The sequence below is a fragment of the Spermophilus citellus genome, assembly GCF_964194105.1.
Source record: "Spermophilus citellus genome assembly, chromosome: 11".
Classification (NCBI taxonomy): Eukaryota; Metazoa; Chordata; class Mammalia; order Rodentia; family Sciuridae; genus Spermophilus; species Spermophilus citellus.
The window spans coordinates 122,588,511-122,605,365 of record NC_138192.1 but is presented as its reverse complement, the minus strand read 5'-3'; the positions used below and the strand labels follow the sequence as shown (position 1 = coordinate 122,605,365).

Genomic DNA, 16,855 nt, shown 5'->3' with positions numbered 1-16,855 from the left:
TATCTTCTTTAAAGTCCACTGATTTGAAAGATGACCTGTGTTTTTCTTGTTTCCAAAACTATAGGAATATCCAACCTTTCCTTTCTTTCTAAAGTATTTATTGCTTATCTCAGTAGAAAACTCCTTTCTAGGAAAAAAGCCAGGATATCATTATATGAAAAATAAACTGGGGAGCTTTTTATTTTCTTTTTTAAACAAAAATTCTCTAATCTCATAAAATTACTCAGCACATTAAAGTTTTACACAAAAGAAATGTTTTTCAATATTTATGTAGTTTGTTGTGGGGGTGAGCATCAAAATCATTGAAAAGAAGCTTAAAACTAATGCATCCAGACCTAGTACCAACAGAAGAGCAAGTAAAAACGATGATAATGAACTTTTGAAATCATTAAAGCATGATTTGATTTGCCATAGTGATTTTTGCAAATGGTAATTGAAGAACATTTTGATCATATGAATTCACATGTATCTTCATGGTTATACTTCTTAAACATGACCGTTCTTTGTTATCTTCAGCATCATTATGGTGGATTAGGGTGTGAGGGCTTCAAGTTGGTCATGTTTTCTGTGTACCTTTTCAACTACATAGCTCTTCTACCATTCAACTACATAGTTCTTGAATGCAACTAAAACAGCCTCTTTCTATGATCTGATCATGTCGAGGGCTATGTCTTTGCTTTTAGGTACAGACCCGTATTATAGATTACTTTCTTTCTTTGGTGTAGATTGTCAGTCATTGCAGCAAGAGAACTTAAACTATTTCAGATGGTTGGCTTCATTTGGACGATTTTTTTTCTTTTACTTTTTTTATGAGAAGTCTTATTGCAAAATAAAGTCAAGTTCATTTGTTTTGTCTTGTTCCTGGCATGCAGTTTTTTTTTTTTATATTTTAGTTCTTCCATTGGGATTATAATTCTTTAGGCTAGAATGATTAAGAAGAGCTATATGATTTAGGTTTTTTTAAAAAAGAGCAAAATGTTTTATGAAAAATAATCATATAAGTTGATAACATAAAGTTCTCTTTGTTTTGAACAAAGAAATGAAAAGAAATGAACCCAAACATTTCTTTTTCCAAATTTCCCATTTTCTAAATCACTTCACTTCTGATTTTTAACATAAGACTATTTGAAGCTTTTCCTTTCTGAAACTCATTCTCTTGCCCATGATTTCTGGGAGAGAGAGAGATAGCCACTGGGAAGGAGGTGTACAGGAAAATAGGCTGATGTTATCCCGGGTGGGTAACTGCTGGGGCCAAAGAACCTATCTATACCTCACAACTACAGTTCCTGCAAACCATGTCATGTGTGTCATTGCAAAAGGGAACATTTTGACCATTGAGAAAATAATTATCCCGGAATGGCTTTCCTAGCATGCTCACATATGCTCTGGGATGAGAATTCTAGGGCTGGCAACCCCTTTTTCTGCAGATTCCAGCAACTTTTTACCCTTTTTTGGGAAGGGTAATGGGATGAAGCGTTTATGTATCAGATCACGAACTGTAAGCACTGGTTGCCAGACTTTTCCCAGGCTATAAATAGGAGTTTCCATCAGATGGAACTTTGTGCTGGCTCACTTTGCCCAATATTGTGAGAATAATTGAGAAGATTTACAGAATTAGAATTTAAAACTGAAGCAACAAAGAGAACTTTATGTTTTCAACTTATATGATTATTTTTCATAAAACATTTTGCTCTTTTTCTAAAAACCTAAATCATATAGCTCTTCTTAATAATAATGTACTTTGAGCAATGACTCAAAAGGCTTAGCTTTGCTGATAATGTGGTGTTTGTCTTTCTGGCAGCCCCTTGCTCTGCTATGGCTTACCATCACGATAGCAGACGGATATTCGTGGGCCAGGATAACGGAGCTGTAATGGTACGTAACTTCCAGGAAGTATTCATTACATTCTTTAATTGATTTCTGTGTTTACGTATGTGGGATATTTTAAGTAAAGTCAACAGTGAATGTCTGATTATTTGGTACAAAAATATTTCCATCAGTTTCCATGGATGTGAAGTCTAAAAACATTAATTTTAATTGATGTTTAATTTTAAGCTATTTCTACAAAGCTCAGATGGCTTGTCATAATTGATGGTTTGGTGCTCAGGATGCCCATAAACATGCATTGTATTCATACAGTGAACATGAGATCTGTAGCATCTCCCATCTTTTGGCCATGATGGTGGATAGCCTACGTGTCTCCATGTGTCTGTGAGAGAAGGGATGGGGAACAAGTCCAACTACCAGCTATTCCTCCAGCAACTCAACTCTGTAAGGCAGTGATTTCCAAGCTACCCCTGATGAAGGACCAGATGTGTAAATTTTCAGTCTATATAGACTGGTGTTTTTTATGGGTCCAATTGTGTGTGTTTATTTTTTCTATAATTTAAAGATAAGTCATATACCATAATTGCACCACTTTAAAATGCATAGTTCAATGCTTTTATAGTATATTCATGAGACTATGCACCCATTACACTCTGATTATAGATTATTTATATCCCCCAAAGAAACCCCATATTCATTAGCAATCATTTCCCTTTCCTTCAGCTCCTGGCAATCAATAACCTACTTTCTGAGTACAGGGATTTGTCTGTTCTAGATATTTTGTGTAAATAGAGTTATACAGTATGTGTGACCTTTTATGCCTGTCTTCTTCACTTGGTATTTCCAAAGTTCATCCATGTTGGAGCTTGAATTCGTTACCTCATTCCTTTTTGTGTGCTGGAACAGTATTCTATTACATAGATAGTTTTGCTTATCTATTCACTAGTTACTGGAAATTTGGGTTATTTTCCACTTTTTGGCTAATATGAATAATGCTGCTGTAAACATAGTATATAAATTTCTATATGAACACATTTTTTCAGCTTTTTTTGGGTAGATATGAGAATGGAATTGCTGGGAACTATATTTAACATTCAAGAAGCCACCAAAGTTTCCTCCAAAGTGACTGCACCATTTTACATCCCACCAGCAAAACACGAGGATTCCAGTTTCTTTACATCATTGTGAATACTTATTATTTTCTGTTTTTTGTTTTGTTTTGCTTTATTTTGTTTATATTACGGTCATTGTATTGGGTGCAGATTGGCATGTCATGGTAGTTTTGATTTGTATTTCCCTACTGACTAGTGATGTTGAACATCTTCTCACATGTCTGTTGGTCATTGTGTATCTTCTTTGGAGCAGTATCTATTTAAGCCCTTTGCCCATTAAAAAAAAAATTATTGAATTGTAAGAATTCTTCCCATGTGCTAGATACTAAATTCTTATTAGATACATGATTTGCAAATATTTTTGCCCATAGTGAGGATTTCCTTCAATTTTTAAGTTTGATGAAGTCCAATTTTTCTATTTTCTCCTTTATTGGTTGTGTGTTTTAGATACAATACCTAAGAAATCATTACCTGATACAAGGTTATTTACATTATATTTTCATAGGAATAATGTTGTAGTCTTGTGTTTTCTCCTAAAAGTTTCATAGTGTAGTTTCTACATTTAGATCTTTACTTTATTGTGAGTTAACTTTTTAACATATGGTGTAAGGAAAGTGTTTTAGGCAACTTTTTTTTTTTTAACCTCTGTGACCAAAAGACCTGAGAAGAACAGTTTTAGAGAAATAAAAGTTTATTTGGGTTTCACAGTTTCAGATGTCCATAGATGATTGACTTCACTGCAATGGGGCCGAGATGAGGCAGAACATCCTGATAGAGGGTGTAGAGGAGGAAAGTAGCTCAGGACATGGCACCAGGAAGCAGAGAGACTAAGCTCTGCTCACCAGGGATAAAATATATACCCTAAAGGCACACCACCAGTGACCCCCCTCCTGTAGTCACACCCTGCCTGCCTACAGTTATCACCCAGTTAATCCACATAAGCAGATTAATACATTGATGAGGTTAAGGCTTTATAACCCAAATCATTTCTCCTCTAAACCCTCTTGGCATTGTTTCACACATGAGCTTTTGGGGAACCCTTTATATCTAAACGTTAACAGAAGAATTCCATATCCGTTCTTTTGCTTGTGATTATCCAATTATTCCAATGCCATTTGTTGAAAAGACTGTTCTTTTCCCATTGAATTGTCTTGACATCCTTGTCACACAGCAAGCCTGTGGAGAACCAGGGAAGAGTTTCCAGAAGTGAATGGTTTGTGAAGACTTGAGGTAGAAGTGATCTCTGTGTGCCTGGAGATTTGTGTAGTTCACCATGGCTGGGGGGTCCTGGTACAGGGAGGAACCCCAGACGCCATTGAAGAAGTAGGCAGAGGCCAGCTCATGCAGAACTTTATATATCTGGATAGTTTTAAATTTCTTTATAAATTCAGTGAGAAGCCATTAAAGGATTTTCAGTAGATGAATGATAAGATGTAATTACATTTTTAAAAGGTCCCTGTAATTATTGGGCAAGAGTAGATTGAAGGTCAACAAAATAGAAGAGGGAGTCAGTCTGATGCAGCAGTCTGAGAGAGGATGGTGGTGGTGAAGGCAGACAGAGCAGATGGATTTGAGATACATCCTAAATGCATCTGTAATAAGTTGGGTTTTGGGGGAGGAAGAGGAAGAAGTCAGGTGACATCAGAATTTTAGTTTGAGCAGTACTGTGAAGGGAATGGCTTGAAGGGGTAGGATAGTTGGAGACAGAAGGAAGAGTGAGGAGTCACCCATGTGTTTGAGATACCTATGTTGTCTCTTCCAAATGGCAGTGCAGAGTTGGCACTGGATATACAAACCTGGAGCCCAGGGATGAGGAGAAATGGTGGTCCTTGAGTATGGTATTAAGGAGCTTAGACTACATCTTACAGACCAAGCATTTCAAACTTGCATAGTCATCACAAATCATTTAGGAAACCTTAAAAATACCTGTTCCCTGGCTCTATGCTAGGTCCACAGCTTCAGAATCAATTACGAGGGGCCTGGGCATCTGTGTTTTAGCAAGTGCCCTAGGTGAGTCCAAGGACTGAACGTGCTGGGGAAATACAGCACCTCGGGGAGCCAGGGATCCATTAAGCAGGGGCATGATAATGCTCTGGGTTTTGATGTCTGTTGGCCCAGTGTGCCACAAGTCACTGACATAAACTAGGGGTAGCAGGTACATGAAGAAGAGCAGAGGGTCTCATCCTGGAAAAGGATCAGGGAAAGTCAGAGGACTAAAAAGCCCTTAAGAAAGACCGGGGCAGAAACAGGCAAAGCGGACAAAAGGCCCAGAACAATCCGGCCATGGAAGCCGGGTGGAAGGGATAGGCAGTCATTTGAGGTTAGTAGCAAGGGCAGCAGAGAAAGGCTGAGATCAGGACATAAACCAGAAGGCAGCTGGCGATAGCAGGGAGAGGTGTTTCCATGTTGGAGAAGAGTGGAGTGAGGAGTGACCAGGAGGGAAGAGTGGAGTGAGGAGTGACCAGGAGGGAAAGCCCGAGAGTGGTTAATGCAGGATGGTCTTTAGAGAAGCATTTGGCTCAGAAGGTTGGGACAAGTATGGTATAGTTAAAGGAGTTTCATTGTTGGTTGTGTTCATTTTGTTTTTTAAAGTATAAAAGAAGCGTTGATTGCACTTAAGAGCAAAGAAGAAAGAGGCAGGAGAAAGGTCGGGCTCCCTCCAAAGAATTTCACACTGCAGCAGGCAGGTGGCAGGGGCTCCCATAAGCACGTGATGTGGTCGTGGATGCAGAGATCTGCTGGACATTTTATAGGCATATCATGGTGACGTGCATACACAGGTAACACAAGAGGCTGTTAAGTGCAAGCTTTCACGTAGTTTTTCCAGAGGTGGCAGTGGCCACGCATTTCTTTCTCCAGAAACTCTTCTGGTGGCTTTTGGTTGGAGAGTCGACTCTGCATGTACAGGACAGCACCTGAGATTCCAAGGCTCTTCAGTGGAAAGGATGATTTAAACCCAACTTAGCTTTAGTTAGCAATTGATCTGTTGGTTTTTCATCCAATATCAATTAATACCTACAATGCTGATCCATCTTTGTACTTTGCAAAGTAAGGTGGAGACCAGGAAGTCTTTATGACTTGGGTGGTTTTTTATCATGGCCTGTTCAGTCAACAATGCATAATGTCCATGTTACCTAAACCTTTAAGAACTTACAATTTAGCATCGATCAATAGATTTCTTAATTAGCGATTCTCTTTAGAGTTTTGTATTATCTCAATTTTATGTTGAAGCTTATTTTTTCATTTAAAAAGTTATGTATTTTTTAGTTTTTCCAAGTTATATAGTTCATAGGAAATCTGGAAAATGCAGGAGTATACAAAGAAAATCATCCACAATCTCTAACTTTTACTTTTGGGGGGGATATGTTTGTACATTAAACTGCTGGAATCCCCAGTGCCTTCCTTATTTTACCTGTAATTGTGAACTCTGAGTTTTGTAGTTTTGCTCCCTATACATTGTCCTAAGGGATTTTTTTTGTTTTGTTTTGTTTTGTTTTGGTATAGCCAAGAGAGCAAATTAAGAGAATTTTGCAGTTAGAGGGAGAAGTTATGTATGGCACTCATCTGTGGAGGAGCAAGTGGACACAAGTGCGAGGTGTGTCGGCAGCCCTTGATTTATTCATTTCATTGAGGCCCTGGAGAGGCAGTGGGCCAAGGAACAGTTCCTATCATCCCTAAATTGCTCATCTTAAGTCCCAGGTCTTATGACAACTGGTAGTAGACTTTACTTTGTTTTGAAAGTTAAGTTCCTATTGTTTTTAAAACATAACTGTTTTCTTATTCCATATGTTTACTTTTAGGAATTTCATGTTTCTGAAGATTTTAATAAAATGAACTTTATCAAGACCTACCCAGGTAATTATGTTATACACACACAAAACTGGCAGTCACCTCTTATGATCAAAGTTAGGTTTTCACATGAACTTTTCAGTTTTTTACTCCAATTATGTGAGAGACACAGTTATTTACCATTTTTTTCTGCTTATTAATATGTAAAATTTTATATATTGGGCGTGTGTATGAGATTTAATTTAACCATCTTCTCTAAAAGGACATGTGCACTGTTTTCATGTTTTGATAACACATACTATGTACTCTATGTGTGTGTGAGTGTGTGAGAGAGAGAGAGAGAGAGAGAGAGAGAGAGATTCTGATCAGACTACATCTATTTAAGTGGAATAACAGGATCAAACGTTAGAAAGTCTTGTAATGGTTTAGGTCTGTTTTGCAAACTGCTTCCCAGCAATTGTGTCAATTTTTACAATCTTATAAATAGTGACTGAGACTGTCTGCTCATTAAGTGTGTCCAGCATTTTTTGCATTTGATAGTCAAAGTTTCTCAATTTGAAAATTATTTAAGCTTTATTTTGTTTTGACTATGTCATCTTTCAGGAATGTCTTAACATGATTTTTCTCATATTTCCAGGGAGTTGTACTATTTTCTAATTGAATTATAAGCACCTTTACTTTAAAAAAATATGTGGCATATACATTTTCCTCAGTTTTTCTCAGTCTTGTACATTTAGACATTATTACATTTATCAAAAGCAAGTTCTCAGCATTCTCAACTTTGGATGGAATTTGCAAAGCCAAAACAATTTGATGAAGTTGTGGATTCCTATCTGTTTTAGTCAGCTCTTTTGTTGCTGTGACCAAAAAACCAGTCAAGAACAGTTTTAAAGGAGGAAAACTTTATTTGGGGCTCACAGTTTCAGAGGTCTCAGTTCATAGATAGCAGACTCCCTTGCTCTGGGGCTAAAGTGTGACATAACATCATGACCGAAGAGTGTGGTAGAGGAAAGCAACCAAGGACCCAGAACCAGGAAACAGAGAGAAACTTCTCCTCTCATCAAAGACAAAATATATACCCCAACGGCCCCTCCTCCAGACACACCCTACCTGCCTACCGTTAACCACCTAGTTAATCCCCATCAGCAGATTAATGCCCTAATTAGGTTAAAACTCTCATATACCAATCATTGCACCTCTTAACTGTCTTGCATTGTCTCATACACAAGCTTTTGGGGAACAACTCCTATCTAAACCATAACACTATCAGTCCAAGTAAAGGTTCCTGGAGACTTTGCCTGGAGGCATAACAACCCAAATTTTAAATTTCATACTAATGGATCAAGGTGAAATTGGAGTCTGGATGTTTTAGGTATATGTTCTATCTTGGTGAATTTTGATTTAATAGCAGGGTACAGGAAGGAAATTTTTGAACTTTACTAAGAAGGCCAAATTGCTTTTTCTTGAGTATTGGTCCATCTGTTCCAAGTTTAAGATAGCAGAAAATTGAGGCAATAATGACCGCACTCTTGAACTTGGCATTTCAGCGTAGAGCCTTTTGTGACAATGAAGGACAGTCTTTCGATGTTGAATAATGCACAGCATTGTAGTTTTGTTACAGTGACAGAAACAACTCTGAATTTTTAGCTGTCACTGGTAGATTTATCTTTAGAAAAATCAAGAATCTATAATTCTTTTTATGAAATATATGCCTAGACGTTTGGAGGCCACATATTTTGTACCTGATCAATGTTGTTGCTCTAAAGCAAATTCCTTTTTAAATTATTTAATTTGCCATTAAGTTCTTTATCCAATTATTTATTTACTGATCTCATTTTATCTATATCTTGTTTGTCAAAGTTCTTTATGAGTTATAAAGCTGCATAGTTTTGTACTGCTTTAGGACCTTCACATTTCATTGACTAATAACATTTTAAAAAATACAAGGAGGACTAATCAGAGATTCTTTTTTTTTTTTTTTTTTTTTTGGTTAAGTGAGGGAGTTTTAAAATGAGGCAAAATAAGCATTTCCATATAATTTTATCATTCATAAAAGAAAGGGCATCTAAAAAATAAAATAGCAGAAAGTATATAATTCAGAAATAGGACAGTCCTTTCTGAGAAAAGATAAATGATTATTCACTCCAATACCTTTGCAATAAGCAAATATAAACCTTGCCACTATTGTCCTGAGTTAGACAACTGTAGATTAAGTGGAAAATGTGTTTTGGGTCAACTAAGCAAGTTAATCCATTACTTATAAGACTGGGCATGTGTTTAATGAGCTTCATGTTTGCTTCTCAATGTTTCGATCTGAAAATGGGCATAAAATATTAGGTTTAGGGAAATTGGGGATTTCATTAAAACAGAAAAAAAAATTAAAAAACACATCAGTTACTGAGTCATTCATTAGCTGGGGCTTAGTTTAGTTGAATTTAAGATTATTACTATGGGAGTACTCCTGTAAGTTTCAGGGGCCCTCATGAGTATTTAATGGCTCAGCATAATCTTCTTGGACCTGACCTTCTCACAGACTTTTGGAGAAAGTCCCTCAGTTCTTCGAGAGCAGTCTGTACAGCTGAGAGCAAAGTGGCTCCTCTGACTACCCTCTGACTTCTTTCATCAGACTGGACGTTTATAAAACACCTGCTCATGTAGCTCCTGTACCTCATGAAGTAGAACTCAGGTCACTGCCCTAGTATGCCTTATAATTGAACTGAAAATATTTTTAAAGTTACATAATAGAATATTTTTCTCATCCTCAACTATTATTTTAGAATAAAGATCTTTACAAATACTTGGTATTTATAAAACATAAAAAGTTATACACAAAGAAATTATTTCAGAAATAAAATGTTATTTATTTATTTATTTATTTGGTGCCAGGAATTGAACTGGGGGAGAGGGCGCTTAACCACTGAGCTACATCCCCAGTCCTTTTTTTTATTTTCTATTTTGAGACAGGGTTTCACAGAGTTGCTTAGAGTCTCACTAACTTGCTGAGGCTGGCTTTGAACTTGCCCTCCTACCTGAGCCTCCTGAGCTGCTAGGATTACAGGTGTTCCAACACATTTAATTTCAGAAAATTGTAGCTGCTCTTATTTACAATGCCAGTGTTTTCTAAAGGGTCAAAACATTGAAGTAATGAACAATAAAAACAAGCAAATAAACAAAAAACATTGCTGTGTTAAGACTGCTGTTTTCCATATGGAACTCACTGATATTTAAGACTTTTTAGAACAAAGTAAAAATGTTCTTTTGATCATAGCAAAAAAAAAAAAAAAAAAAAAGAAAGAAAGAAAGAAAAAGAAAAACTCTATTATTCAAATCCCTCTTGTCTTCAGTAATTCCTGGCTTTTGATATCCTTTCATATGGGGCTGCAGAGGACGGGGCCTTGGAAGGAGCGGTGCTGGTACACTGCAGTGGAGCGGCTTGTCTGCTCAGGGGGTAGGCAGCTCCCCGGTGGCTGTTTAGACACACACAGGAGCATGCTGGCCCACCAGGGAGAGAAGGAAAGCCTCAGTTCTTACCCCATGGGGAGCTGCTTCTGAAGGTCCCACCTTCCTGAAGGACACAGACTCCCTTTGTGTTCCTGCAGCTCATCAGAACCGGGTGTCTGCCATCATCTTCAGCTTGGCCGCCGAGTGGGTCATCAGCACTGGCCACGACAAGTGTGTCAGCTGGATGTGCACCCGGAGTGGGAACATGCTGGGGCGACACTTCTTCACTTCCTGGGCTTCGTGTTTACAGTATCCTCCACAGCGCTGGATCTCTCCCTCCTAGGACTTCGTCTCAGGATTTAGTTTTGAATCTGATCATCATTGTCAGTTGAGATCCAAAGACTGAATGATTCTTACACATTTCACCTAAAACCCAAGAATTTCTGTATCTGCTTTTCTTTGATATAAAATGGGTTTATTAATATAATAGTTAAATGGATTTTCTGTTCTCTACTGGGAAGTGCTAATGTTTTTAGTACAAAATTATGGAACCCCTAAGCCCTCATTAATATAAGCTCCTCCCTTCATTCCTTTGCAATACAAATTGAAAGACTTTTTATTCTATGAAGAAGAAAAAAAATTAATCTTGTAGTAATTAGTTATTTGCAGACTTTACTAGGAAGTATAGTAGATAATAGGGATGTGTACATATCTCTGAGGTTCAAAAACAGGTTACAAGGAGTTTTATACAAAACTTGTGTCTAATACTTTGTGTGTGTGTCTGGAGAGGACCCAAATCTTTATGACACTCTCAGAATGACCAAAATATTAACAATTACTGCCTTAAAAATTTCCTAGTGTGGGCCTGGTGCGGTGGCACATGCCTGTAATACCAGCAGCTCTGGAGGCAGAGGCAGGAGGATTGTGAGTTCAAAGCCAGCCTCAGCAATTTAGTGAGGCCTTAAGCAACTCTGTGAAACCCTGTCTCTAAATAAAAATTCAGAAAAGGACTGGGGATATAGCTCAGTGGTTGAGTGCCCTTCGGTTCATTCCCCAGGACCGCCCCCCCCCCCAAAAAAAAAAAGAATTCCACTCTGTGGAATTTGTTTCCTGTAGAACTTGCCCTTCTTAAGGCCACTTGTGGTTGCTGGTATCCAAATGCTGGCAAGATCAAGACTATCAACAGTAGGCAAATACCCTTGGTAGTTTCTCTTTCAGAGTTAAGTGGCATAATAAAGTTCTCTCTTTCCATTGAAAGCTTTTATTAAAAATTTTTGCTACAAATGAATGCACAGCATGGGATATTTAAAATAAGCATTTAAAATACTACCATCCACTTTAGGATCAAACAAGGTAAAATTATTCAGATATATTATGTTCTAACTTAGAATTTCTGTCATGTTCAAGGCCTCTCTTAATGGCACACAATCACAATCATGGCTTGGCTTGTGGTGCTCCTTTTGACCTGGTGTTTTGGAGTAGTAGTAGTTATCCTATTGTAAATAGCAGATATTTTATTGTGTATATCCACAAATCATCTGTGGCCACAAACTGAGAAAGTAATGAATTGTTTCCAATAGTGAATACATTTTAAATTGAAATTTACTATTATCATAAGTAACTGTTCACAGTAGTTTAAAGGAAATCATCTAACCCAAAAGAAAGATAAGCTCTTGTCCTGTGTTTACTCAGTTTGACGTTACTTTCAGAAATATTGCATAAGAGCCATTCTGCTCTAGTGAGGGTGTTTTATCTTTTTTGTTGCCAGTTCCTAGGATATTACTTGATAGATTAATAGGAACTCAATAAATTCTTGTTGGCTGTTTGAATATTAACTCTCCTCTTAATTCTAGCTGTTTTAAATTTTTCTTTCAGTATTTAGATATTGTGTGATTTTTGCTTGAGTATTTCCTTTCTTGTTATAGTTTTAGGTTTGTACTTAATCTCTTTAAAATGCAAAGTTGTTTTAAAATTCTGACTAAAGCTGATGTTTCTTTTATGGGAGGATTTTGAGACAGGTTCTGTTACATGTCCTTGACTGCATCTCTTCAGATATGATTTTGATACTCAGTACGCTTTTGTTGGCGATTACTCTGGACAGATCACCCTGCTGAAGCTTGAACAGAACACGTGTTCAGTTATCACAACCCTCAAAGGGCATGAAGGTAGGCTGCCTGGCCCCCAAAGGTCTTTCACCTAATATGGGTATTGGAATTCAGTTCTCAGCTTTGTGATTCATGCATGGTCAATTCCTCATGATCTGTCAGATTTCAATTCAGTGGGATTTAGGCCGAAAACTAAGGGAAGGTAGGGTGTCAGGATCAGTTTCTTATTTTCAAAGAACCCTTTGAATTGCTTGAACGGATAATACTTTGCATTGTTTATCTTTTTAAATTAACTTGTTTTCATTAGATCTTGAAATTTTATAATAAATATTAAGAACTATTTCTATGTAAGAATTGTTATTATTATTATTATTATTTATTTAATTTCTTAGTTTCTAAGACATTCAGCAAGAACTGTTAGATTAATACAATTAGAAGAAATGTTTGGGCTGGCTTGGCCACATACCCTGGGTAGGGACTGGGAGAGATGAATTCCTGGGTAAATTTTCCTTTTTTCTATAGAACAGTAAGTTGACAAGGTTCTGTGGAGGGTTTTAAAACTGTTTGACTGCAATGGGTAAATTGCCATGTGCATGTGTATAATAAATTGTTTTCATTGAATGCTAAGCTATAATGCAAGGAGTGATATGAGTCTCAGAGTTAAGAACTTTGAGGCCTTCTTTGAGGTCAAATTGAAGAATTGGAGATTTGATGAAATAATTAATGATGGTTTTATTTATAACAACAGTGTTTTAAATGTAACAAGCTAATCATATCCTTTGCTTTCTAGCTAACTCATGTAGGAAAGATAGACTCTATCAGAACCAGGACTTCATGGGGGAAAAGGAAGCAAAGAGAACAGCAGGTTTTAAAAGATCTGGGCAGAAAAGCATAGGTCCCTGAAGAAACCATATTCCATTTATGATTAATCCTGTTGTGACCTTCAGGCTTCTAAGAGGCAGAATGTATTCTGTAATAACTTATAGTTTTCATACTGTGTATCTCCTCTTAGGCCTCTAGCCAGTATATGAGGCATAGGAGTAGAGAGTGTCAGAATTCTGTTACAACTGACCTGGAGATAGTTTTGCAGAGTTCCCTTTTTTCCTTTACTTTTGTTTTGGAAAAGTTTAGGGGAGAAACTAGTTTCTGTTTGTTTGTAAATATGGCTTCATTAGTTTTCTGTACACCTATAAAATTTATTATCAGTTTGTGTAATTGTTTCAATTTTACTGTTGATTAATTTTTTTAAGGCAAGCAGCAACAAATCAAAAATGAAGAGATTCCTTGAAAGAGAAATTTGTAGTGCTATCAAATTTGATCAGGTGGTCAATTCAGGATGTGAAGTATAAGATGTAGATGTTTTACCTGATTTCCTTGACATCATAGTTTGGCACACCTGGAGACTTTTCCCCTAAGGCGCTTAATTTAATTTTTTTAAAACATAAACATCTTAGGGTAAAATGCCTCTGAGGTCCCAGAGAGCTGAAATAACCTACATTTTTATCTTCTAGAAAATGGCCACTATAAGCCCTACTAGTCTTTTTCATAAATATTAGATTTATTTTTCTCCCAAAGCTTCTTTTATACTAACATTTTATGTATAGATACTTTATAATTTATTGGTATAGAACAAAGAAAAACTTCTTGAAAAATTTTTGGACTGGGATGTGGCTCAGTGGTTGGTCACTTGCTTAGCAGGTGCAAGGCCTTGGGTTCCATCCCCAGTACTGCCAAAAAAAAAAGGTGTATAGCTGTGTGATGCATAATTGAAAATGCTAATCTTACAACTTTGAATAATGGATCTGCTGTGTCCTTGCTGTGATTCATGAGAACGTGATTGAATGACCCTTTGTATGGTGAAGATAGATTTTTGCTTAGAGGCTTTCATCTCTAGCTGTCAAATGTGCACATCCTGATGTAGAGTTATGTTTAACCCCTCCTCTCTCTCTTAAATCCCTAGGGAGTGTTGCTTGCCTCTGGTGGGATCCTATTCAGCGGTTACTGTTCTCAGGAGCATCTGACAACAGCATCATCATGTGGGACATTGGAGGCAGGAAAGGCCGGACGCTCTTGCTGCAGGGCCATCAGTGCGTGACTGGTTGTGGGGGGTGGGGAAAGGGGCTGAGTGTATGGGGAACTGGGGGAGCATTATCATTATATCCAGACTTTCTCCAAACAGCAAGTTCATAGGGCTGAGTCTACTTTTAACTGCGTGTCAATTGGAACATCAGGTATTAAACAGTAAAATGTAAAAAGAGTATAGGATTTATTTCCTTCTTAGTTAAAGAGCACTTGCCACTTTTCTCTCCCAAGGAGTGGCCCTGTTGAAATGTCTGCCTAGGGCAGGCATGGGTTAGAGACTGGAAATGAGGACTTGACCATCTCATGAGATGTAGTACTAAGCTATTCTTGAAGTTGGTGCCTGTTTTTTTTTCCTTAATTTCTAAAATATATTTCATTAAGAATCAATGCTTGCTGATATAGTCAGACTCACCTGAGCTCGACATTGTAATGCTGTCCTACAGTTTAGTCTTGAAAGGAAAAGGAGCACTCTTCTTACCCACTTTTCCTTTTGTTTCTCATTGCTGGTCAGGTGATAGTTGTTTACTATAGTCATAATCAAGTTGCAATTTAGCCAAGGAAAGATTGGGTACAAAAGTTAACAGAACAGGAGATTGATTGCCTGGGCATCCAGAGAAGTGGTTTGATAGGACTGCTAGAAGGGACCAGATTTTTTCTACCCATCTGTGCATGCATGTACCTTTCTGTGTGTGTGTGTGTGTGTGTGTGTGTGTGTGCGTGCATGCTACTAGTGATCTCTTATTCACATGAACTGTATTTCAATAAGACAGATACACCTCTGTTCTTTGTTAAGTTTTGTGTACCAGAAGGAGAAGTCATGACAATTGGTGCAGAAAATCATGGTCTTTATCCCATCTCTGACTTTCAGTTGTAAACAACAGATTTGAAAGCTGTAGAGTTTATTCTGTAGAAAACTGTGATTCCATGTAATCAGTACTAGAATGCCAAGTGAAATTTATGGTGCAACCCATGATATACCAGTAGCGATAAAATGCTGCTTCCTAACTTAGGGGAGAAATTTGAGCTTAAATGAAGACGTTTCTGTGTTTTCCATGTTGAGACATGTGATCTGTCATGTGTATTTGCAGTGACAGGGTGCAGTCGCTGTGTTACCTGCAACTAACCAGGCAGCTTGTCTCCTGTTCCTCGGATGGTGGGATTGCAGTGTGGAACATGGACGTTAGCAGAGAAGAGGTAATAACAGGCAAAGGGGAAGCAATGCTGACGGAGATCCCTGAGGACCCTGCTTCTCGGTTTTCTCCCTGCAGTGTAAATGCTGGCTGCCCCCTGTTCCACCCATGGATTTTTGTTTGAGGGTCCTGCTTGTCATTTGCACTGCATCTTCTCTCCATGTGGGGGTTTCCACTAATGACGAGTAGTGTGTACAGTCACATAGCATTTAGGCTAATGTTAGCCTTGAGAAATAAATCCATTGGGAGGATTCGAGACAGCCAGCCTTTCAGCACATCCAGCGATGTGGGCTACATGGGGACCCTCCAAAGTACCCTAGGGCTTTGAAGCATTCCTGTACAGAAGCCCTGAGGTGTGTCAGAGACCATCATCAGTGAGTAGCTATGTACTTGTTGTCTTTCTGGGAAAATGTTTCTGTTTCTCTGCTTATTTCTCTTATTTTCCATTGAGCTCCACTCCACTGAGTCCATATTGACATAATGTTCTTTTCGGGCAACATGATTTTTAACTTGGTTGAGCCACTAACTAGTTGAGACCTTAATTTCTTTTCTTTGAGTGTCTATTCCTGTTCCCAAAAAGTGAAATCATTGAATGAGTTGATTTCTAAGTCTTCTTCCGTTTCCTTAAATAGATACTCTAAAGAGCTACACAATCTTTTTTTTTTTGAGTTATACCTGCAGTGAATATGCTTGACCTTGTCATTATGTGATTATTCAATAATTTATTTCAAGCAAGTTTCCGAAAATAGACCTTCTGTTGCAAGAGTAGGTACGCTCTAAAGCCTTTTTACAGATTTCATCAGATGGTTTCCAGGCAGGATTTCCATTCTCATCTCTGCCAGCACTGGGACTATCTGTCTTTTTTCTGTGGCATTAGAGCCTCTGATGACAATTGCCAAAGAGCTGATTCCAGAGAAGATCTTAAAGTCTAAGTGAGGCTAATGATTATAGTTTAACTTCAGAAGCATTTATCAAGCTGCTACAGGGTAGCCATACTGTCTGGGAGCTTAGGTGAAGATCCACACTCCAGGGTTGCCCTTGATCAGTTTAGAGTTCAGTGTACGGCGCACACTCAAAGAGGACACCACGCCTAATGCAGAATTCTCACCAACCCCTGCACCTCTGCCTGCTCTGTGTTGCTGCAGGTATTTGTGAGTCTAGTTCTCACTGAATAAACCATTTTCAGCATGTCCCAGAAGAAATAATCAAGGGGGTTCAATCTGTTTTTTTATTTTTTTAAAGTAGCATGACTCATTTCTACACTTTATGGCTACTAAGTTCTGTACACAAAGATTCTTCCCCACAAGAG

The 16,855-nt window shown here is 37.8% G+C and overlaps 1 protein-coding gene across 1 annotated transcript in view; it reads left to right on the top strand.

Annotated features, from left to right (window-relative positions):
* WDFY1 (WD repeat and FYVE domain containing 1) overlaps positions 1-16,855 on the top strand; it is a 45,694-nt gene that overhangs the window by 18,784 nt on the left and 10,055 nt on the right. The window contains exons 3-8 of the mRNA XM_081261874.1: positions 1,802-1,875; positions 6,740-6,794; positions 10,328-10,478; positions 12,222-12,334; positions 14,235-14,361; positions 15,445-15,550. Coding sequence (XP_081118000.1) covers positions 1,802-1,875; positions 6,740-6,794; positions 10,328-10,478; positions 12,222-12,334; positions 14,235-14,361; positions 15,445-15,550 — 626 coding nt within the window. The remainder of the gene's footprint in view (positions 1-1,801; positions 1,876-6,739; positions 6,795-10,327; positions 10,479-12,221; positions 12,335-14,234; positions 14,362-15,444; positions 15,551-16,855) is intronic.